General features: G+C 46.1%; 1 protein-coding gene across 10 annotated transcripts in view; it reads left to right on the top strand.

Moving 5' to 3' along the window:
* CELF2 (CUGBP Elav-like family member 2) overlaps window positions 1-24,036 on the top strand; it is a 671,895-nt gene that overhangs the window by 551,213 nt on the left and 96,646 nt on the right. For all 10 annotated transcript variants that reach the window (XM_070800750.1, XM_070800744.1, XM_070800748.1 and 7 more), the window contains one exon: window positions 10,709-10,791. In XM_070800750.1, coding sequence (XP_070656851.1) covers window positions 10,709-10,791 — 83 coding nt within the window. The remainder of the gene's footprint in view (window positions 1-10,708; window positions 10,792-24,036) is intronic.

The following is a 24,036-nucleotide window of genomic DNA, read 5'->3' as shown; positions in this document are numbered from 1 at the left end:
TGGCCTTCTTGTCTTGACATGTTCATCCTAAAGTTATTTTTCTTGCCTTGAGGGAAAGTTATTTTTCTTGCCTTGCCTCTTCCACACTCTAGAATTAACATTTTAAAAACATGAATTAATCAAGTTCACAGTTTGCTTATTCTCTTATATTTCTTAACAAAGGAGACTGCTTGCTTTCTCCATTCTGTCCCCACGGCTCCTTGACAAACGTGTGTGTACACACTCAGTCGTGTCTGACTCTTTGCAACCCCATGGACTGTAGCCCTCCGGGATCCTCTGTCCATGGAATTCTCCAGGCGAGAGTACTGGAGCGGGTTGCCATCTTCTGCTCCAGGGGATCTTCCCAACTCAGGGATCGAACCCGTGTCTCTTCCATCTCCTGCATTGGCAGGTGGATTCTTTACCGCCTGGGAAGCCTGACAAAGACTCAGGCCACCATAAACTCACCTCCCGATGCTTAGAGCAGAGTGCAGGCCTTTAAGGAACACGGTTTGCAGTGATTGTCCCATCCAGGAAAAGGGGTGATGTTAAAGTTCTCCAGATACATTTACAGCTATGACACTGAAATACTTTAACCTTAGTGGCTTATCTCAGAGGCCTGGGGAAGGGGGAAACAGCAGATCCCAGTTTTGCCCTTGGTATCTTTTCCATGTGTCCTGCAGTTGGGATTTATATCATAATCGGTGAGGAATGGTTGCAGTATGTGCAGAGCCAGGCACATCCCTCCTTGCTTTCCCAAGAGGCTTAAAAATGTGGTAGATTTAATCTAGATAAAAAAACAAAAACAAAAACAAAAAAAAAAACAAAAAAACCTCCGTTTTCCTGGCAGAAGATTTAGAAAGCCTGCCTGACTTAACAGAGCCATGGGAGAATCAGGAGATGGTTCCTCCAAGAAAAGTGCCCCAGCCGAGGGAGGCTGGTAATGGCCTTGATCTTGAGGCCAGTTAGCTGAGTGTGGTCCCAGGCCCCAGGTGCAGACTCTCAGGGTGGGGGTTGCATGGAGCCTGGTGAGATCAGCAGTCTCTCCTTGGTTGAAAGGTTGGCACTGATGTACTGTCTTGGAGTCCTCCTGCTGGGGACAGGAGCCAGGGTTCTTGGAGGGAACATCAGATCCCTGCCCCAGGCAGCCACAAATCATAGGCAGGGCTCTTCCTTTGTCAGAGAAATTCCCAGGGGATTCCCTGGGATTGCAGTTGGTGGGCCAGACAGTGGTGTCCACGTAATTCAAGTACTGAAAGCAGAACAGTGGCTCCGTCTCTGCTCCCTAGGTGGTGGCCAGATGGCATTACTTTTTACATCAGGGTGCCTATCACAGTTTCATTAAAAGCTGACTTCTACAGGATGTGGCATTTGTAATTGGGGAGCTGTTATTCTTGCTCTGGAGTCTCACTTTTAGATAGAGAAGGAGACAGTGGCTTGTCCTAGGAGACCACTGGTTTAAAACAAGAGAGATTTCAGGTATAAAAAGACATTTTTGGTGACATGGGAGGAGGTTGAAGCAGTTCTGGAATCTTTCAGAGGAAAGCGGAAGCTACCAGGACTGCTTGGTGGAGGGCGCTCCTGTGATGGCATTGACTCTGAAGGCTGTTGTCAACCACTAATGATGCGGATGACTTAGCCTTTGCTCTGAACCTCTTGCGTGATTGTGGGCAGTTGGCTCACCTGAGATGGAAGGGAGCTGGAGAGTTGGGTGACTCGAGTTAACTGTTAATAGTTGTAAAAATCTGTGACTCTGTGGAATCAGAAAGATGAGGCATTGACTTCCTCTAGTTTTACTTTTCTTTTGCGTTTAAAGCCAAAAAAAAAAATAGGATAGAAAATTCTTTCATCTTCTTGCAGGTGCTTCCCATAAGGAATTTCTGCTTTGCTGCTCTTTAAAATTCTTTTCCCTTGTATCTTAGTTGGTGTTATTACAGCCACCTTGGTGCAGCAGTTCAGATGAGCCACCTTGAGGAAATCGTACTCTGGAATACATAAGTGTGTCTACCAGCCAGAGGACTGAATGTTGTAATTTTTTTATTGAGCTGTAGTTGATGTTGATAGTACTTTGTTAGTTTCAGGTATACAGCAAAGTGATCCAGATAGATAGATACATATATAGACGCATAGATCATATGGTGGATGACGGATGGATGGATGGGATGGATAGACGGTAGACGGACTGACAGTTCATAGATTCTTTTTCAGATTCTTTTCCATTATAAGTTATTAATACAAGATATTGGGAGTAGTTCCTTGTACTGTACAGTAGATCCTGTTTGTCTATTGTGTGTGTGTGTGTGGGTGGGTGGGTGTGTGTTTAAGTATGTATTGGTGTGTATCTGTTAGTCCTGTACTCCTAATTTTTATCTCCCCTACACCTTTCCCCTTTGGTAACCATCAATTTCTTTTCTATGTCTGTGAGTCTCTTTCTGTTTTTGTAAATAAATTCATTTCCATAATTTTTTTAGATTTCACATATAAATGGTATCCTGTGATATTTGTCTTTGTCTGACTTAACTTCCCTCAGTGTGATAATCTTTAGGCCCACCCATGTTGCTGCACATGGCTACGTTTCATTCTTTCTTACGGCCGAGTAGCATTCCATTGTGTGTGTGTACCACGTCTTCTTCATTCCTTCATCTTTGATGGACACAGGTTACGTCCATGGCTTGGCTATTGTAACTGGTGCTGCTGTGAACATTGGAGCACGTGTATCTTTGAATTAGAGTTTCCAGTGTTTTCCAGATACATGCCCAGAAGATAGATAGATGGACCATATGACAGCTTCAGTCTTAGTTTTCTAAGGACCCTCCATACTGTTCTCCATGCTGGCTACACCAGGTTACATCTCCACCAACAGTGGAGGAGGGTTCCAGGGGACTGAATTTTAAATACTGCTGTGATGTCAATAGCATTTCATGCCCCATCTTACACGTAAACCACGCACATTTGGAGGACAACGTAGAAAGAATAAAGACCAAGGGCCGTGGGGGCCCTAAGTTAACAACAGTGCGCCAGGTGTGGTTTCTACCTGTGCCGGTTCTTCCCGGTGGGCGGACTTCAGGCTGAGGAAGGCGTGCCATCTGCACTTCCTGGGGGACCAGCTGGAAGAACAGGGTTTCGTTCTTGTCCTTTTCCTCATGACGCTGAGGGCTACCTGCTAGACCACTGGAAAACTACTTTTTTAAGGTCAAAGCTACATTGACTTTACAATTTTAATTCAGGGGATTTTTGATGGGGTTTTTGAGCCTTTAACTGCTTTGTAGAAACCGAAAGTCAAGCGTCTTGGCAGGGGTAAGGCCCATGGTTGACAGTCTCACTGGGCGAGAGCTTCTTTAGAGCACAGCATGCCCCACGAAGTCCAAAAACCTTTGGACTGTGAAAGAAGCATGAAATTCTCTACATAGTGGCTGAGATGGAGGGAGAAAGCCGATGACGGGAGGAGGAGGAGCCTGTCCTCTCTTCTGACTTAAACTGACAACTGACTCTCCAAGAAGCCAAGATCCCAGTAGCAATTCAGTTGTGTGAAGGAGGCGCCTGCTTGGCTTGCAAATGTGTAGACAAAAGAGAGCTTCATTCACAGAAAGAAAGAAAGAAAGAAAAAAAACACCATAGAGGGTTCACTAATTTAGCCTTGCAGGGCCTCGGTCTCTTGATCTGTTGGCCCGTTAGAATTCAAAGGCAGACTTGAAGGGAATTTTCAATTCACTACAGGATGACTCTGTTGCTGTCTTGAATTCAAATATAGCTTGAGTTGAATCTGTCCGCCAGGACTATTCCCTTTTTTTTTTTTTTTTTAAAGAAATAAGTACAAGGTTCGGTCTGCACATGATCTTTCTGTGGTCGTTTTCAAGTGTTTATTTGTGTGGGTTTGGACAGTGATGGAAATTTCTGGAATGAGATGTGGAATGACCTTGAGGATGTGGGCAACCCCTCTTTTACGCTGGGGATGGAGTTGACTTGGAGGGTCAGCTGTCCAGGTGTGCAAGGCCAGCAGCTCCGCACTTATTTATTTTACAAGCTTGGCCACACCTTCTCACATCCATCCTCAAGTTGTTGTTTGTATTTCAGAAAACGTCCCATAATTTCCCATATTAAGATATTACTGAAGAATTCTCAGTCAGGCCTGGAATGTTCCTAAGAGGCCCTTTCTCGCGTTTATGGGAGCAGCCTTTCAAGGAGAATGTATCGTCCATCCAGGCTGGTGGCTCGAGGAGAATCGTAGGGAATGACCAGCTTCCCGTGTTGCTGAGAGTCTAAATTGTTGGCGTGTGCTCTGAAATACCCTACAGCTGACAAGTGACTCTTTCAATATTTGCAAACCATCCAAGTCCCTGACTTCCCATCTCTATACCTGGATACTTTAAAACAAACACACAGAGCAAAAAACTACCTTGTTCATATTTTAGAGCTAAAGACGTGAAGAAAACCGCCTTTTAGTAAAATGGTGTCTTCAGAGCATCAGACCTCAGTTTCCTTCCTCCCCAGTTTGGTAGCCTCAGAGAAAGTTTCCTTAAGTGTGGGGTCAGTTTTCTTCAGGGCATAACTAATTTTAAAATCCAATCTCAGGATCTATTCTCTCAGGCAGTGTCTACACAGCCCTCCACATGGAAGAATGTGAATTCAGTGCTGTTTGACTCTGGACAGGCCGTGATATAGACTGATTATCTCTACATAAGCGGTGCATTTTTTTTCCCCTGAGCATATTTTTACCAAGTCTCCAAGTCAAGCTTTCCAAGGGAAACAGCTGTGGTTTGAAAGGATTGGTGATAATCCAGATGGTTTCTTTGAGGATAAGTCTACTTGATCATTTAAAATTAAAGTCTTTCAGTAAAGTTGAGCGTCTTCTTGATGTCTTTAAATACACTACTGCTCTGTGTCTGTGTGTGTCTGTGTGCATCTGTGTGCATGTGTCTGTGTGCGTCTGTGTGTGTCTGTGTGCGTGTGTCTGTGTGCGTCTGTGTCTGTGTGTAGGTACCATTGGCCCATCTCATCTGAGGCTTTATCTTTGGAAACAGCAAAAACCTCACCACCATGTCTCTGGTCATGCAGCAGTAAAGCTGGCAGAGTCCCTGAGGGAACCTTTAACGGCAGCAGAAATTGTTTGTGAGGAGAGGCAGTCAGTCAGACACCAGCATCCCTATCTGGAGTAGGTGGCTCATGGCGTCTCTGGGAATTACCATTCTCAACTTCTGGTGCGAGATGGTCTAATCACACCTCACCATTACAATACTGATGACAAGCCGAGCATGCGCAGCCACGTTGTTGAACTTGCTGACCGCTGGGAGTTGGGGCCCTCTAAAGCTCCCAGCCCCACCCCGACTCATTCTCTCCCGGCCCAGCGCCCCCTGGCCACCTCCTGATCATCCAGAGATGCCCACAGCAAGGCCTCATACCGGTCACCTTCACCGTGGGTGCTCTGCACCCCAGGACCTTTCTGTCTAGACCTTCTTTACCATCCAAATGGATCTGGCTTAAGTGGCCGTCTGAGGGGTTAGCCAGGTATTCACAGTTAAGCTGCAAAAAAGAATTCACGGGAGATGGTAATGGCCAGTAAGCTCTCATGTGACACCCCCAGCAGTGTGTACAGACCCAGCAGCACTTGGGGGTCAGTGAGGGGTCGTCACTGGCGGACTCTGTACAAACCTGAGACACCAACACTTGGTTCTGGGATCACCTCTCAGGTTTTACCCCCAAACCCATTTCAGAGGAGCCTGGTGGGCTGCCGTCTATGGGGTCGCACAGAGTCAGACACGGCTTTCCTTGTGGCTCATCTGGTAAAGAATCTGCCTGCAATGTGGGAGACCTGGGTTCGATTCCTGGGTTGGGAAGATCCACTGGAGAAGGGAAAGGCAAGCCACTCCAGTATTCTGGCCTGGAGAATTCCATGGACTTATAGTCTATGGGGTTGCAAAGAGTTGGACACGACCAAGCAACTTTCACTTTCACTTTTCACTTTCAGTGAGGAGTAAGGGGTGGGGCTGATAAATAGACATGCAAAAGATGGATTTTTAAATTTTTCACTCCAGAATCCAGAGCTCTTATTAACACAATGAATTGTTGAAACTCTTGGAAAGTGGGATGCCTTGAAATCTCCTGGGCGTGGGACAGCAGGTTTATCTTTTCTAAGCCGGCTGCTGCCACCGGCAGAAACTCTGGAGCCAGAGGATAAAGGTGGCAAGAATCATAAAGTGTGAGTGCTTACGAGACTGTGTCAGACAGGCAGAGTAGAGAAATGCGAAGCCACCCAGAGCAGAAACAGGAGGGCTGAGCCTGGCTGAAGCCTCCGCACTACCCATCCTTGGAGTTCCCTGGCAGGTCACTTCCCCTCTGTGGTGTAGAGCAAGCCTTGCTCTGCGCTCATGGGCAGCAGGGAAAGCAGGTGCCAGGACTGATGCTGACGCCGGAAGGGTGGTCCCCTCGGGCGCGGTGCAGCCGCTGACCGCTGAAGGGCGCCCAGGGCTGTGGTCGGTGTTCAACCACCCACCTTCAAGGATGTTGGGAGCAGAACCTGGTAAGGGAGAAAGGTCTGTCCCGGAATCAGACTGCAGGGCCATCTGGTGTTACAGCTGACCTGCAGACAAATCCATTGAACTCACACCTGAGTTACAGCTGGCATGGGGAAGTCCACAAGCCACGTGGCTCCCTTAACAGCTGTCCATCCAGGTGGGGTAGGCAGGAAAGAAAATGCCCACCCTGTTACATCACCATGAGTTCTCTAGGACCTGGAGTCTCTCCCCGACTTTTGCCATGGTGATCACCGCCACCTCAGGGCAGATACTAACGATATTTTTCCCTTCGTGTGTTGAAATGATTTCCTCAGGTCAATGAATCTTAAGATTTTAATGAGCATATCAAGTGGACTGGTTGCTTAAAAAGTCTGGTTGTTTAGCTGGGAGAGGACTCAGAGAAGCAAGAGTCTCTGAAACACATTCTTATTCTGGAAGCATCCAGACTCAAGTCTCATCGGGGGGAAAACCACAAATGGCTGCCTCAAAGATGAATGTTGAAATTGGGAGTTCTCTATTTCTACCGCAGATTTTCTGATAACTTAATCAAACGCTATTTTTATTAAATCAATTAGTATGCATGTGGAGTGAAGTGCAAGACATTTTTTAGCCCAAGAAAGGGAAGGAATAGTTTTGACTGTTAAATTTATTCTGAATGAAACCTTTTGGCTATATATCCAGGTAGGGTTTTTTTTTCAGGGAGGAAGTAGTGGTAGGCAGCCCTGTTTTTTGTGCATTGATTTCGAGGTGATGCAGCACAAGTAACTCAGGTATAGAGGAAGTAAGGTGTTTTCCACCAAGGCATTCAGGAACTGAAAGTATGAAACCGAAAGAAGAGTCTTGGGGTGAGATTTCCCCCAGAGCCCCCACGTTGGTGCAAGTTGTTCATTGCGTGAGGGCATCCAGCTGAGGCTACACTTTGGGGCAGAAATTCAGCCCAAGCTCTAAGTCACCAAGCCACGGGGGCCATGCCCACATGGGGATAGGCTGCCTCTTTCAAAGGTCCTAAGTGCGTGGTGCCCAGGGATGAGCTGTCGGGTTGGAAGTCAGTGAGCAGTGAAGGGGAGGCGAGTCAGCAGTCGTGTCCAGGATACTCTTCTTTGTATTACAGCTAGAACTAGAGCTTTGAGGGGCATGTTCTTCCAGAGTCTTTGTTTCAATAGGACTAAAGTATTGAGTTGACCAAAAAGTTCATTTGGGCTTTTCCCTGAGATGTGGAAAAACCCAAACCAACGTGTTGGCCAACCCAGTAGAAGAGTTAAGAGGTATGCACAGTTCCCAGAGAGGTCTGTCATGGCAGATCCCTGAGGTCACCTGTCAGCTGTACAGGCAGAGTGGACCCTGCATGAAATTGGAGAGAGTTAGAAATTTGAAATACCTTTCCTTCACTCCTTAGATTCTTCTCTGCTTTCTTGCCCCTCCTCACCCCATCCCATGCTGCTCAGACATCAGCTTCAAACTTTCTCAAAGCAAAACAAACACAGAAACCACTGTCTGTTCACCAAGAACCTTGTTCAAGACGGAAACACTTGGAGTTGCCAAAGTCATACTAAGGTGTAAAGAGCTAGGAACAATTAAATATTACCTTCCTTAAGGGTAGCGTTTTATTGCTTCAATAGCAGATGAACTACACCTTCCCGGTGGACTTCCAGGCCATGGAAAGTGATTGGAATTTTGCTTGAGTGTTTAGGGCAAGAGTGGAGACCACTCTATTCCTGAGCCCACTGCACTGGGTCCAGGGTGGCCCCATAACAAGTCTGCCTTGGTTTACATCATCTTTGTTCCTCATTGCTTTTGTCTTACCGTGCATGTCAGTCACCCTTTTCAGTTCCCTTGTCATTCCACTGTTCTTTCAGGTTGATCTTGGCTTTTCTCCTTATCTCTGAACTTGGCCGGACTAGCATTTGTTTTCCTTCTGCTTAGGAAATTCTTCCTTAATTGCCTTCTTGCCAGGCAAGCAAACTGCTCTATGACTTCTACTGCATCTGAAAGCATCTCTCTTTTAAGTATCACACCCCTAAAATCTACCTGCTTGAAAGCATCGGATTCTGCCCCTTTCTGAGGCCTTGGTTTTGAAGTCGAAGTTCAGAGCATCCCCATTGCTTGCTTACCCAGAAGAGAGAAAGGAGAACTTCCTGAGAGTCTGGTTGTTAAAAGCTTTTAGAAGACAGAGATAATGTCTTTTTCTGTTTCTCTTTTCAGTTTTATTGAAATACAGTTGATTTACAATGTTGTGTTAATTTTTACTGTACTGCATAGCAATTCAGTTATACATTCTTTTTTTAATGTGTTCTTTTCCTTTACGATTTTTTTCTCCATGTTATTCTTTCTGTATCAAGTCTAATAGAAGATAATTGGTATTTTTCCTCCTCTTAAAGTGATTACAGTGGATACCAGAAGCTGGAACTGGACTTTGCTGTTTAAAATCATTCCTTGATTTAAAGCAATTCCTATAGCTTTTCTGGGCTTAGGTTATGCCAGTGGAGCTGAAAATCACACATTAATTTGATCAGTTTAGGAAAAATAATCTACCACCAGGCAGCATGACCAAATGCACTCTGGTCTAAAAAAGTCAAACAGCTGAAGTGGAAACCTCATATATAAAGGCCCACTCTGTCCATCTGTGATTCTTTAAAGACCCTTCACAATTTTCGTATTCCTCCCATCATGCAAATTAAACACGTGAAGAGTCTCCCATCCTTGGAGACATGGAGGTTTTTAAATGCCAAAAAGCTAGGATCATACTCTACTCTATCCAGAAGGTGAAGGATTTGCATATTTAATCTCAGTAGACTCCAGTGAAATAGTATATGACAAGGTTCCAAGTTTTGTTCTTTTTTCCAAATAAGGAGGAAGCATCTTATATGTATTTCGGAATGCTGTAGGGGTGGTACAGTACTTTGTCTTCTCCTACTCCTTCCAATGAGTTTTTTGTTCTGAAAAGTAGATGCTAATGTGTGATTCGGAGCCTTTGATGGTTTGTGGTGTCAACTTCCTACTCTCCAGATGTGCCACTTGTCTCTGTCCGTGGTCTTACATCATTCCCCTAAATAGAACCAAAGTCGATGCCTTAGTGCCTTGAATTTCTCTCCAGCCACTTGCTGTACTTGGCATTTGAGGACCTCTCGAGGCTCTCCCCATCTCTCTAAGCATGAGGATAAGAATCAGAGCTAATTGAGTGTGACTGCATCTCTCTGCCTCTTTTTCTCAACCCAACTCATCCAAGACAGGCAGGTCAGAGGGAGCGTCTTTTTCTTTTAATTTCTAAAGTTCTTTATCCCTTTTATCTATACTTGGTTATACTAAGAAATGCTATGCTAATTAACAGATTCTTAACCAGTGTCTTCATCTGGTTTAACCATGTTAACCAGTATCTTTAGGCACAGGTTGAAGAAGGGGTGAGCCTTGCTTTAGAATACAGAAGGAATGAGAGGTTTCAAGACCATTTTCTTTGGTGGAGGGAGGTGGTTTGGAGAAGTGTATCGGCTAGTCTCCCTTGGAGGAGCCTTCAGCCTGGACTCCCATCACCTCTTAAAAATGAGGAATCAAGAGGTTAGTGGTTGACGTCCCATGGCCATGTTTCATTCTCAGCACAGAGAGTGCAAACATCTGTTTCAGCATCTGCCCACCACATATAGCTCACTTTCTCGACTGGCTAAAATAGAGTCTTTCATTTCAGCAAACAAATATTGCATGTTTTGTGTGTGGAACTTTACATTATGTGCTATGGTGGAAATTGGAAAGAAGAGGGCTTGTTCTCAGCTCCTAGGTAGCTTATCATCCAGTTGTCTAAGCCTCGGAGTTGAGAAAGTGTTTTAAAAGGGTGATGTTCTAGAGATATCTTTTAAGACAATTATAGTTAATATAAGTGTCTGCTCTTGTGGTTGTGATTAAACACTTCACTTGATGCTGTGACTGCACCACAAGTCCCATTAACAACTCACCCACGGCCTCCCACCCCGGTTCCTGAAGACCCGGGTTCCCAGTAGTTGGTACGCAGTTATGAATTGATTCCCCAACGTGGGGAAAAGCTAATAAATATGATTTAGGATGAAAGGCGCTGGGTAAATGCTTGAGCTGTTGTCATTACTGTTGCCGTGCACCTTATTTTTAAATTGTGCATCCTTTTAAGTAGTTGACTCGTTCGCCCCAGTCTCCATTATATCTAAGCAAAGCATTCACAGAAATTTCTAAAACCTTTTCATTTCTCTCTGTAGGTTGTTGTTTCGTAACATTTTATACAAGAAAAGCTGCACTTGAGGCCCAGAATGCACTGCACAATATTAAAACTTTACCTGGGGTGAGTCGGTTTACTTTTGTACCAAAATCACTTTATTGCTTGAAAATGGTCCTTTCAACTGAAGGTTCTAGTGATGGGCTCTTAGTACCAAAAATGACTTTGGGCTTTTGAGGAGGGTGTGCTGACTAGCCCCCACCCCCACCTGGCCCCCGGTCGCCCTTGCAGCAGCCAGAGCGGCTGGCCAGCCCCTCAAGAAGCGCTGGCATTAATGCTGACAGAAAGACCTCTCAGAGAGTGTGTCCCCTGGTCAGAAAATCAGAATGACCCCACTGGGTCACAGTGGCTGCTACAGAGGATTGGGTGGGCAGCGATTGTAAAGGGGAAAAAAAAGAACTCACGCACACACGCATGCAATACACCAGAGGAGCAAATGGAAAAGGAAAAGCTTTTACTCACCAGGAGCCTCTTTTCAAATTTAGTCCTTAGATTTTTCTTTTGAAAGGACAAAATGTACTCTGCACAGCCGTAATAGTCAACCTCCTAATGGCTTCTAAACAGTCAGTGGTGGTTAACAAAGTCAATGTTTTAATGCCCAATTTGCGGCTTCATGTCGATAGAGAACAGAAAATACAAAGCTTACAATTTTTTGTTTCCATTTCCTTCCCAGTCATACTGGACATTTGGTACCATTCACTAGAAATGAACTAATGTTGGCTGTAGCTGCTGCATCAGAATACATGATTTCTGGGGGTTTAGGACCGTTTTATCTAGTGCATGCTGGTATAAATTTCTCTGTGCTAGTTGGGATATTTTCCCCGTTGATTCAGATATCAGGGATGAATTTATTTAATGGCAGAATGTGTGTTGCTGATAATGAAGAACCTCTGGTAAGCAGTGCTGCGTTAATGATTTTATTGAAACCTGGTTTGATAAGAGTAAAAGAAAAATAACATCATGTCCCTAATGTTTTCAGGGTATAATTGTAATGTCTTATCATTTATCTGTCATGCAAACCTATGTACACAAGTCATTTGATACCCTGTCACCCCCAGAGAAGATTTAATTCACCTTAGCTCCATTGAAAATCATATATTTTAGTGGCAAGATACTCAGTAAAAGGTTTTCAAAACATTAACTTGGTAATAACAAAAAAGTAGTAAATTATGAACTATGGTCTCAAACCACAGTGCTTTGGTTTTCCCCTTTTTGTGTGAGCAAATCAGACAGACTGGGATTCAGAAAAGCAAGTGTAATACCAGAATTCTCCCTCCTAATTTAATTTAACTACTTCTCTCTGAAACGTCTTAGGTACTTTTTTAGTAGGGAAGATTTTCCTGGGTCTAAGTGCTTTGTCTGATGGTTTTTTTAAGTATTATTTCAGCTTCATTCCCTGGATAAATGGAATTTTTCCAGTGTAAGTTCTAGGAGGTTGCGGTGTTAGGTTACATTACTGAATGAAGCAACCAAGGTAAATATTTACTGTCTATGGTAGAAAAAAAAGATAATTTTTATTTCCCAGGCTCCTAATCCAACCCAGAGACCACTTGGTATTCCTTCCTTTAGAATGAAATACTTTCCAGTAATTAGTGTGCAAAATCCCTTCTATGTGTTTAAATAAATTACTTGAGATGATGAATTGTTATTATAGCATTTAGGGTCTATCGGTGCCAAATCTCATCCTATTTTAAATTAATGTGAAGCTTGGTTCATTTGAGTTTATCCCCTCCACTGGAAGGAGCACAACTCCTAACATGCCATTTTCATGCATGAAGATGCTCCTCAAAACCCAGAGTTAATGAATGGGCTGTGTTGAAACTCGTACAAATGACTGATGAGCTTGCTTCTGTTTGGGACATCGGACATTTTACTCTGACCCCTTTCTCAGCAAACACATAGCATCTTCTGTATTTAAAAAAAAAAAAAAAAATCGTTACCCATGTCTCTTTTTTGCTTTAAAATTTTCTGCATGCAGAAGTCAGGGCTGCTGATTTTGGAAACCCATTATTAAGGACAAGAATTCTGAGGTTGGAAAAGACGGTTTGTAGATTGTTTTCAGCTTTCTTTTCATCCGGTTCAATTTCCTCTGCCCAATTACTTGAGGCAGGTTAAGTGAAAATTCTGAGAAGTCAGGTCTGATTTGTAAGCTCCGAGGCTTCACAGCACACACACTGTTGCTACATCTGCCATTTCAAATTAGGTGAATGGGAGCAGAGTCCCACATCTCGCATTTATGTATTGCTTTATCTGATCAGCATCACCCTTAACAGCTCCAGCAAGAACATGAAAGTGGTTTCCTATCAGCTGGGAGCTTTGGTGGACGGGAAGAAATGGGACCAGACATAAAAGATTAATGCATATTCTTGGGGAAAAAATATTACAGGGTGCCTTGCTGTTTGATTACAAGCCTTGGAATTAGTCAACATTTCCATAATTCTAAACCAATATACACCTGTTTTCCCACTGTGATGTGAAGGCACAACTTAATTTAATAGAATCCCTGCTGTGCTAAATCTCTCATTAAATACCAAGCAAGTTCAGTAATTTAAAGTTGTAGCACTACTATTTTAACTGGTTGCCTTCCTATTATGAAATTAATAAGAAATTAATGATGCACTTTGCCATATGCCTTCAGTTTCTTTCTGAATAAAAATAAAAAGGATAAAGAAAAATGCATCACCAGCTGACACTTTAAAGCTTTTCTGGTTGTAATCATTTCTCCTGTGGATAAAATCCATTAAAAAGGCACTTGCTGCCTTTTTTTTTCTAAAGTGTCCAAAACTTTCCATTTAAAACAAGATCAAATAGTGCTGGGTGTTTGGTTTGCCTTTTTTTTTTTTTTTTCCTGTTTAATTTTCTCTTGCAGTTGATGTGTTTTGTCATATGGAACTTTTCATCATGCAACCAAACTTGGTGAATGTCAAGGAATTTTCATTCTTGAGAGAAACAAAGAACTTGGTTCATATGGAAAAGAAAGAAAAGCTGATGGGCCATTCTTGTATGCAGCTGAACATTCTTTCATGCACTCTTCCTCCTATGTAATGTGTGGATTATAGAGACCCTTTCCTCGGTGGGGTGTAGGGTGAAGCATCAGGGCGTTACTTAGCACCACAAAGTCATCAAGGACACATCTCTTAAGCCTATCTCTTACTGTGTGACTGAGAAAGACACTGGGTCTGTCAGGGGCTTACATCCTCTGAAATGCTCAAAATAAATCCTAGAAATACACTCTTAGAAGATAAGGGAGCAAATTCAGCAGCTCTACATAGGGAGCAAGAAATGAGCTTCAGAGGGTTGGGTGGTCCTTCTGGATTGATGACACTCTGCTCTAGAGATAGTGGTTTGACACTTAAGGAAGAGATCAAATCTTACACACAGGGCATGATTTATTACTAACATTTCATTAGGTTAGAGCTTCCCTGATGGCTCAGCAGGTAAAGAATCCACCTGCAACGCAGGAGACACAGGTTCGATCCCCAGGTCGGGAAGATCCCATGGAGGAGGAAATGGCAACCCACTCTAATATTCTTGCCTGGAGAATCCCATGGACAGAGGAGCCTGGCGGGCTACAGTCCAAAGGGTCACCAGGAGTCAGACACGACTGAGCACACAGGCACATTAGGTTAACAAACCGCTCATGAGTGTCGGGTGCTTCTGGTGTGCCAGGCAGCAAAGCTCTACAGTTACAGCACGCACGTGACCTTGAAACCCCTCGTGAGTCTATGACCATGTCTGTGCAGAAAGGACCACTGGATGCGTCACTGGCCTTGGTACTAACTTCTGAGCCTGACGTGTTCCATAGCTGAGCCACTGTGTCCTTGGACAAATCCTGATTGCCTCTCCTTTGATGATACAGCCGAGCAGGCTGAGAGGTACTGTCTTTGTTTAGGGTTTCGGGCAGGCACAACCTCACTGGTAGAAGTACTCAATAGAAATGTCAACGTCTGCCATGGTGCTTCCCAGAGAGAAAAACCCTGTGAAGGCAACTCTCGAGATTCATTTTGTTTTCCCTGACCTAATTTAGCTTAATTAAAAAATAAAGTAACGACCTCAGTGGAGGCCCAGGAAAACTGCTATGACCTCTTCAATAATCAGGTGTCAGGGCCAAACATCCCCCTGCTCCAGGCCTAGCACCACTCTTTTTCAAGGTCTTCACACACATTGTCTCTTGCAATAAGGCTTTTTGATTGAAAATCTCCAGCAGCATCGTTAGAGCATTCACCATATAAATTAATTTAATTAAGGATGTAATAACAGAGACGAATACAGTTTTGAAAAAGCTCTTAAATTTGAACGGCAAGGAGAAATTGGAATATTAATTGCAAATTTCTTCCAGCCACTTTCTCCAAGCCTGCCTCCCTCCTTCCTAAGAGTCCCTACCAGTTTTATTAAATGCAGTTTATATTAAGGAGTTACTGCCCTAAGAGCACATTTGTTCAGAGCGCTGCATGTTAGCCGTGGCAGACGGGAATGACACGTAGATCTGAGAGATAAAAACCAATGGGCTTGATCCACCAGGAGGAAGCTGTAAATGAAATGCCCTCTTGGGCCACATGTGCTCGCCTGCATGGCGTGAATGCCCCCCTTCCTGGCTGGCCCTGTGTGGGCGGGCAGCCCTCCCCGATGGCCTGGAACACAACCCTCCATAGAATTGTCCCCCAGTGTCCTCTTAGGAGTGCTGGGGCTTCGTTTCTTGCAGCAGAGCAGCAGTGACTGGCACTGGGAGCGAATTCACTTTGCCCACCGTAATGCTTTTCCAGGGACTCACTCTGCACCACCTCTTCTGATTATTAATATGTACTTAATGTCTTTGTTCTCAGAGCTGCAGTGATTATTTTATCATCATCATCATCGTTATTTCTGTCATAAAAATATTTCAAACTCCATCTCTTCCTATCATGGAAATTTCCCCCTAAACCATCCCATTTGAATCAAAGCCTGACGAGGTTGTGCTCAAAGTATTTTTTCCCCCTAAGGTACCTTTTATTGAAAATTGTTAGAGAGGGGAAAAAAAAAAAAGGGCAAAAGATCAGTATGAACAGGTTTGAGTCCTCAAACTCCTGTGCCATGGAGAACACACAAAATATTCATACCTTTGTTCAACAAATATTTACTGAATTTTTATGGTTGGTCAGGCGCCATTCTAGGTTCCAGAGACCTATAGTAGCTACTGTGATGTTTGTAACTAAATCTTTAAGAAACAAATCCAGCCAATGTGCTTATGTATAGTTAGTGTTTAATAAATTGCTCTTGGATATTTAATACCCAAATGAGTTAAAGAAAAATACCTGTAGACAAGTTGAGTTTTATTCAAAAAAATGATTTTGCCCAAACACTCCAAAATATAAGATGCATGCAGATTTGTGATTCCATGTGTATATAATGATAGCTTGTTTCATATAGAGAGAGCTATATATTTACATATTATGTATATCTATGTATTATGTGTATCTCTGTATTAAAGAGATGGGAATACCAGACCACCTGACCTGCCTCCTGAGAAATCTATATGCAGGTCAAGAAACAAATGGACATAGAACAGACTGGTTCCAAATCAGGAAAGGAGTATGTCTAGGCTGTATAGTGTCACCCTGCTTATTTAACTTATATGCAGAGTACATCATGAGAAACACTGGGCTGGATGAAGCACAAGCTGGAATCAAGATTGCCGGGAGAAATAGCGATAACCTCAGATATGCAGATGACACCACCCTTATGGCAGGAAGAGAAGAAGAACTAAAGAGCCTCTTGATGAAAGTGAAAGAGGAAAGTGAAAAAGTTGGCTTAAATCTCAACATTCAGAAAACTAAGATCATGGCATCTAGTCCCATCACTTCATGGCAAATAGATGGGGAAACAATGGAAACAGTGAGAAACTTTACTTTGGGGGGCTCCAAAATCACTGCAGGTAGTGACTGCAGCCATGAAATTAAAAGATGCTTGCTCCCTGGAAGAAAAACTATGACCAACCTAGATAGCATATTAAAAAGCAGAGACGTTACTTTGTCAACAAAGGTCCATCTAGTCAAGGCTATGGTTTTTCCATTGGTCATGTATGGATGTGAGAGTTGGACTATAAAGAAAGCTGAGCACCAAACAATTGATGCTTTTGAACCATGGTGTTGGAGAAGACTCTTGAGAGTCCCTTGGACTGCAAGGAGATCCAACTAGTCCATCCTGAAGGAAATCAGTCCTGAATATTCATTGGAAGGACTGAAGCTGAAACTCCAAAACTTTGGCCACAATCTGGGAGTTCCCGGGCAGTGACTCGAGAGGAATCCTGATGGGCCCTTCGCAACTGGAAAAGAGACCTGACTTCTCTGAGGCAATACAAGCCGGTCCCTGAGATCCCCCTTGCAAGGAGAGGAGCCCCACGGCAAAGCCCACCCCTCCCACTATCCTCCCAGCACCCGCCCACCACCTTCCCAGCACCCGCCCACCACCCTCCCACCATCTGCCTAACACCCTCCCACCTCCCTCCCAGCACCCACCCAGCTCCCTCCCACCTCTCTCCCAGCACCCTCCCACCACCCTCCCATTCATCTTCCCACCCCTGTTGGGTAGGGTCGAGTAGGATGAACCTGTTTTCTTATACATAAAATGGGAGGATCTAGCTCGATCTGTGGTTTATAAACTTGACCTTTTGGAGCTCTAGTGTATCTAGGATTTATTGGCTTTCTGTGTTGTGATTCTGGGTGAGATTTCATCCAAAGAAAGATAGAGGGACACCATATGGCTTCCCTATCTGCACCCCTCTGGAAAAAGGATCACTGTGCCATGTTCATTATTGCATCACCAGGGTCTACTGCATCCCACAGTAGACCCTCAATAAATACTATATGGAAGGAAAGACAAGAAGGGAGGGAAGCAAAGTAGATGAGAGGGATGATGAGAGTGTGGGTGGATAGGAGGAGAGATGGGAGGGTGGATGGGGGGTGGATGGGAGGGTGGTGGGAGGATGCTGGGAGGATGGTGGGAGGGTGCTGGAAGGATGAGAAGGTAGATGGGAGGATGAATGAGAGGATGTGAGAGGATGTGAGAGGATGTGAGTGGATGGATGGGAGGATGGATGGGAAAGTGGTTGGGAGGGTGGTGGGAGGAAGGTGGGAGGGTAGTGGGAAGATGAATGGGAGAGTGGAATGGAGGGTGGTGGGAGGATGGTGGGAGGAAGGTGGGAGGGTAGTGGGAAGATGAATGGGAGGGTGGGTTGGAGGGTGGATTGGAGGGTGGTGGGAGATTGGTGGGAGGATCGTGGGAGGATCATGGGAGGGGTGGGGGTTGCCGTGGGGCTCCTCTCGAGTTGCAACGGGGATCTCAGGGACCGGCTTGTATTGCCTCAGAGAAGTCAGGTCTCTTTTCGAGTTGCAAGGGGCCCTTAGGGATTCACTCTCGAGTCACTGCCGGGGAACTCAGGGAACCTCTCCTGTTACCTCGGGGAAGTCAAGTCTCCGTTCAAGTTGCAAGGGCGAGCACGGGAGTGCTCTGGAGTCATGGCAGGGGAATCAGGCCTCAATTCGCATGGAAGGGGGAATCTCAAGGTGTTTCTCGAGTTGCCGCAGGAAGTGCGGGTTCCCTCGAGTTGCCACAGGGATCTGAGGGAGCCTCTCATGTTGTCTCTGAGAAGTCAGGAATCCTTTCGAGTTGTGAGGGGCCTCTCAGGATACCTCGCGACTTGGTGCAGTCGACAAGGGCCTCATCTCGAGTTGAGGCAGGAACCTCAGGGTTCCTCTTCAGTTCTCACATGGAAATCAGGGTTCCTATGGAGTTTCAACAGGGGAGTCAGGCCACCTGATGTGAAGAACTGACTCATTTGAAAAGACCCTGATGCTGGGAAAGATTGAAGGCAGGAGGAGAAGGGGACGACAGAGCATGAGACGGTTGGATGACATCACCAACTTGATGGACATGAGTTTGAGCAAGCTCCGGGAATTGGTGATGGACAGGAAAGCCTGGCGTGCTGCAGTCCATGGGGTCGCAAAGAGTATGACACGACTGAGTGACTGAACTGAATTGTGTATATAATGATAGTTTGGTTCACATATAGAGATCTATATATTTATGTACATCTCTGTATTCCTACACGAAAGACATTCACACACATCCACATGTGGTTATCAGTTCAGTCAAATAAAGACAGGAAGAAATAGAAAATCTCATTTTCTGTTTGGCCTGCCCACATATTATTCCTTACCTGGTAGTCACTTTTCTTAACTTAGACTTCACAAGCTGTGTAATTCTTCACGTTTGTTGTTTGGTTGGGTTTTGTTTCAGCTTAGGATCATAACTGATTCACAGCACAAGTAGAACGGCACTTGACAACTGCCATTTAATGATGATAATCCCTGCCTTCCACCTCCATAAGAGAAGAGTAGGTGCTGAGTGAGATAATGTATGTAAAGCTTTCTGAGCCCCTGAAGAAATAGACTTATAAGACATTATTTCTGCTTGACAGTTTCTGTAGGTGTGAAGTTTTGCGGGGAGCAACCCAAGAGATAACATGTATTTTGCTGGGGACGATGTCAGGACACCCGTTGGGTGTACATTCTTCAAACTTCACCTTTGCAGAATGTGGTCAGGGCCGAGATATTTGGCCTTTCTAGCCCTGAGCGGCTGTTTTCCCTACTGTGCCTGTGCTTTCTTACTAGGGACTGTAGCCCGCCAGGCTCCTCTGTCCATGAGATTTCCAGGGCAAGAATACTGGAACAGGTAGCCATTCCATTCCTCCAGGGATCTTCCCAACTCAGGGATCAAACCCATGTCTTCTGTGTCTCCTGCATTACAGGTGGATTCTTTTACTGGTTGAGCCACCAGGGAAGTCCTTTTTATCAATAAAATCACTTTAAAAGGCCTGTGATGGAGAGCACCACCGTGTGACTGCGGAGGAGCTCCTGGGAGGGGTGGGTGCAGAAGCCCCCACCCCACCACCTGCACCTCCAGAGCCAAGCCAGTGTAAAAACAGGTCCAGGGTATAGAACCAGCCCCGAAGGGATCTCAGCCTGGTGTGGCAGGATTGCTGACCAGCTCATTGGCTTAAACCCAAGAAAGTTGGAGGGAGGAAGAAATCCTTGGCCTGGTTCTTTACAGGCTTCAGGCCAATCCCAGGGGATCTGGGAAGGTATGTTTTAATACTTTATAAAAACCCTATTCGGCTTCCAGGGTGGCTCAGATGATAAGGAATCTGCCTGCAATGCAGGAGACGCTGGGTCAGGAAGATTCCCTGGAGAAGGGAATGACAACCCACTCCAGTATTCTTGCCTGGAGAATTCCATGGACAGAGGAGCCTGATGGGCTAAAGTCCATGGGGTCGCAAAGAGTTAGATGCAACTGAGCAACTAACAGACAACAGTCCATTAGTGTATATAAAATAGATAACGAATAAGGATCTACTGTATACCACAGGGAACTCTTCTTAATACTCTGTAATGACCCACATGGGATAAGAATCTCAAATAAAAGAGGGATAGTGGATAGATGTGTATGTATAACTAGTTCACTTTGCTGTACAGCAAAAACTAATACAACATTTTAAACCAACTATTCTCCAATAAAAAAAAATTTTTAAGGCTGTTGGAAACTGTCCATTTACCCACCATAAGGTTTTACAAGCTACCTGTGTAGTGGGCGCTTCTGCTTTGGACAGGCCAACAATCCATTCAGTAACTTTGGGCATTTCCTGGTGTTTGGGTTTGATTACTTTAAGCGAAAAATCAGTTTTTTGTTTTTTTTTTTTAAAGAATATGGCCTCCTTAAAGCAAGGAAGCCTGTGAGAGGTGATTCATGAGGGATCCTTAATGGTGGCAAGTTGAGAATGGCTGAGGTGCGAAGCCCAGGGTTAAATCAGGAAACAGCTACACCACTTTTTTGGTAACAGAACTCAGTGGGAGGCCTTCCAGTTTTGTTTTGCAAACAACACAGTCTCAAACACCGACCTAATTAATAGGACGGACCTAATTAACAGTCCTAATTAATAGGACTGTTCGGAGAGCTTAGCAACTTCCTGCGTGGCTCAGTGGTAAAGAACCCGCCTGCCAATGCAGGAGACACGGGTTCGATCCTGGTCTGGGAAGATCCTCTGGAGAAGGAAATGGCTTGCCCGAGTGTGCACGCCGGTAACATAGCACAGGTGTTCGGCCACATCCGCACTGTCGCCTACGGCATTGTTTGAGAAAGGTTGGGGTCTGAAGGGAATGGAGGGCAAAATGAAGTCATAGTTAGATTTCAGAGTTTATCATTTGGGAATACAGCAAGTCCCCTACGTACGAACAAGTTCTGTTCCAAGAGCACATTCCATTTCAGGAGCACTTGCATAAGCCCGATTTGTAGGTAAGTCCAAGAAAGTTGGCCTAGATACCCGACTAACACAGTTGACTGTAGGCTACTGCTTTTGCACTTGCTTCCAGACATCCTGGGCTTGAGATAAAGATACTATGCTGCCGTACTCTACGCAGTACTTCACCGTGAGGTACACTAAAGCACAGCCACTTGTAGACGGTGCTCGCGTGTGACAGTGTACCCCAGACCCGTAGACTCACTCACGCGATTGAACGTGTCAGCACACATTTGGATCTTCGGAAGTTGGCACCGTGAAGGTTCCTATGCAGGTGGTGGTGGTGGTTCAGTCGCTCAGTCGTGTCTGACTCTTCTGCAGTCCCATGGACGGTAGCCTGCCATGGCTCCTCTGCGCATGGGATTTCCCAGGCAAGAATACTGGAGTGGGTTGCCATTTCCTTCTTTAGGACATCTTCCCTGGCCCAAGGGTCAAACCCACATCTGCTGAATTGCAGGCAGATTCTTTACCGCTGAGCCACCAGGAAGCCCCCCGTGTGTCAGGGACTTAACAGTATTCCGTTCAGTTACACAAATCTCTGTTCCCACAAGGCTGGTAAGATTTCATTCAAGAGAAGATTGGGGGGAAACCCATGAATTTGACTAAAGGTCTGGATGGAACTGTGGAGGAAGGGATTATGACAGTCAGATGAGAGGGGAAATGTTTAAAAGTTGGGCAAGAGTCCGGATTCCGTCGTTAGAGTGGGCGGTCTGTGTGAGAACACATCACCCGAAACAGGGCCGTTAAGCTGGGCAGTCCTCTGCTCTTTTACGGGTGGGCGAGCCCAACTCACGAGACGTCTGGGGGAGCTGGGATGGCCAGTTCAGAGCCTCCAACTCGGCCACCGAACAGTGTGTATGACACGGGGAGCTGTGAGGAGCGCTCTCCAGGAGCCCAGAGGTCTTCCCCAGGCACCAGGAAACAGAGTGGCTGACCTGGGGCCAGGGAGGCCGGGAGAGGGAGCCTTGGCTCTCCACTGCCGGCTGGAGCCAGTCTGCTTGGGAGCAAGGGAAGGAGAGCAACGCCTGGGGCCGGTGGGGGACCTCACGTGTCCTCTGCTCGTGGTGTCACAGTGCACAGATGCTCAGGAAGCATCTTACGACAGGGCTAGTAAAGTTTGGATAACAAAGCAGTGTTTCAGGACCAGATCATTCCTGCTCTCACCACCCGCGAGTCACGGAGACGAAAGGAGAAAGGGCAGCGGCTGCGGGATGCTCGGGACAGGGCGGGGCAGGGTGCAGTGTGACCCGTGTTCCCGTCTGTCTCCTTTGCTGTTCTGACGTCCTCACTTGCCATCAGTACTCAAAATTCATGTCTGCACTGCCACCCCCTCCCCTCGAGTACTCCAGAAACACTCGCAAGTCCATCCTTTCTTCATCCAAAGGCTGAAGCGGTCAGACTGCTGTGACCCTTAAAGCCCTTCTCAGGCGCCTGTGCGTTGACTGCACTAACGTCTTGTTGAAATCAAGGAAACCTGTCTAGGTAGGAGCGTGGGTCCATAGGTAGGAACGTAAACGTCTCTGAGTGACCTGCTGCGGCTGTGGGGTGGCGATGGCAGAGGAGTTGGTGCAGACGCGGCGGGCCATCCCACATGTGATGCTCCACTCTGAGGCTCCCAGCCCATTTGCTCCCCTCTGCGTGAGGACCAGCAGGGGCTTAGCGCTCGTGATTCTTCTGCCAGGGAACAGAGAAAGGACAGGGAAGGCGATGAACGCCAGCAGGTCGGTCTTGGCCTGACGAGGGTGTCTAACCTGCCAAGGCTCCAGAATGGAGGTGGGTTTCCTCTGTCTGGTCTCTGTCCCTGGTCCACATGCATTGTGAGTTGCTGTGTTTGTAGACGGCTTTCTGATATTGTTTATTTGCTGCCTGTCCTAAAAACATTTCGGGATGAAGTGATAGCGTTCACCTTGTGCGGAGGACGCGGAGGCTCTGGAAGATTAAATTAACTTCTCTGCCCTCCCCTGGCACAGGACTGATGGCACCAGAATTAAAGTCACAGTCCCTCAGCCTCCCCGATAGCCTGGGCTCCAGATGGGAGATTCTGATCTGATGCCTGCCCCCTCGGAGGGGCTAGGGAGTCAGACTCGAGAGGCTAACGCCGCACGACGATGAAAATCACTACGTAGTAACAGCTGTCAGTGGCCCCGGTGTCAGGCCCCCGATGGACGGAGGCTTTCGGGATATAGCACTTGGCATTGTCACAGCTATTGCACGAGGTAGGCATCACCCAGCCCCTTTGCTAGTAAGGAAGCTGAACCTCAGAGAAAGGGAGCGACTTGTCCAGGGTGGCACAGCCCATAAGGGGGAGTGGACAGACAGTCGGGTTCAGACCAGTACTTCTGGCACCTGTCAAGTTTGCACCCCACTCTGCAGGCTCGCAGAGGCTTACAGGTCCTAAGCCCCGTTGGGCACCCCCATTCCTGCAGCAGGAAATGTGTCCCCAGCCGGTCCCTGGCTTCACCGACAGCTCCCGATAACCACCCTGGCTCCCTGTGCAGCCATCTTAAGCCAGTTTGAAGCCTCAGCACTCCCATCACCCCTTCTCGTGGTGCTGCACGGGGGTCCCACCTGAGGGCCAGAGCCCCTGGACCCAGGACTGCCCTCCCCACAGCCAGCCAAGCACCCCTGTCCCGAGGATCAGTCCTGACACCCCATGCGTTGGGGCATGAGGCCTCAGCCTCTCACCCTGCCCAAGACGTGAAACCACGCTCTCAGGCCCTGACTGAGGTTCCCACAAACAGCAGGTGTGAGAGGCGGATTTTCCTGGTCACTTGGGTCCAAGGTGACTGACACCAGGTTCACTGAGACGGAGCCACGTATCAGATGCGGTCCTTACTTGAAGAGGAGCTGCTTTGCAGACATGATTATAAATGCAGCACCTCTCTTCAAAGGAGCGTAGCTTCACCAACGTCAGCTCATTAACATTCAGGTTATTAGGGTTCTTTTCTTTATCTGCAACCCCAGGCTCTCAGCCCTAACTC

Source organism: Bos indicus, chromosome 13 (assembly GCF_029378745.1).
Source record: "Bos indicus isolate NIAB-ARS_2022 breed Sahiwal x Tharparkar chromosome 13, NIAB-ARS_B.indTharparkar_mat_pri_1.0, whole genome shotgun sequence".
Classification (NCBI taxonomy): Eukaryota; Metazoa; Chordata; class Mammalia; order Artiodactyla; family Bovidae; genus Bos; species Bos indicus.
This window is presented reverse-complemented; position numbering and strand designations above follow the sequence as displayed.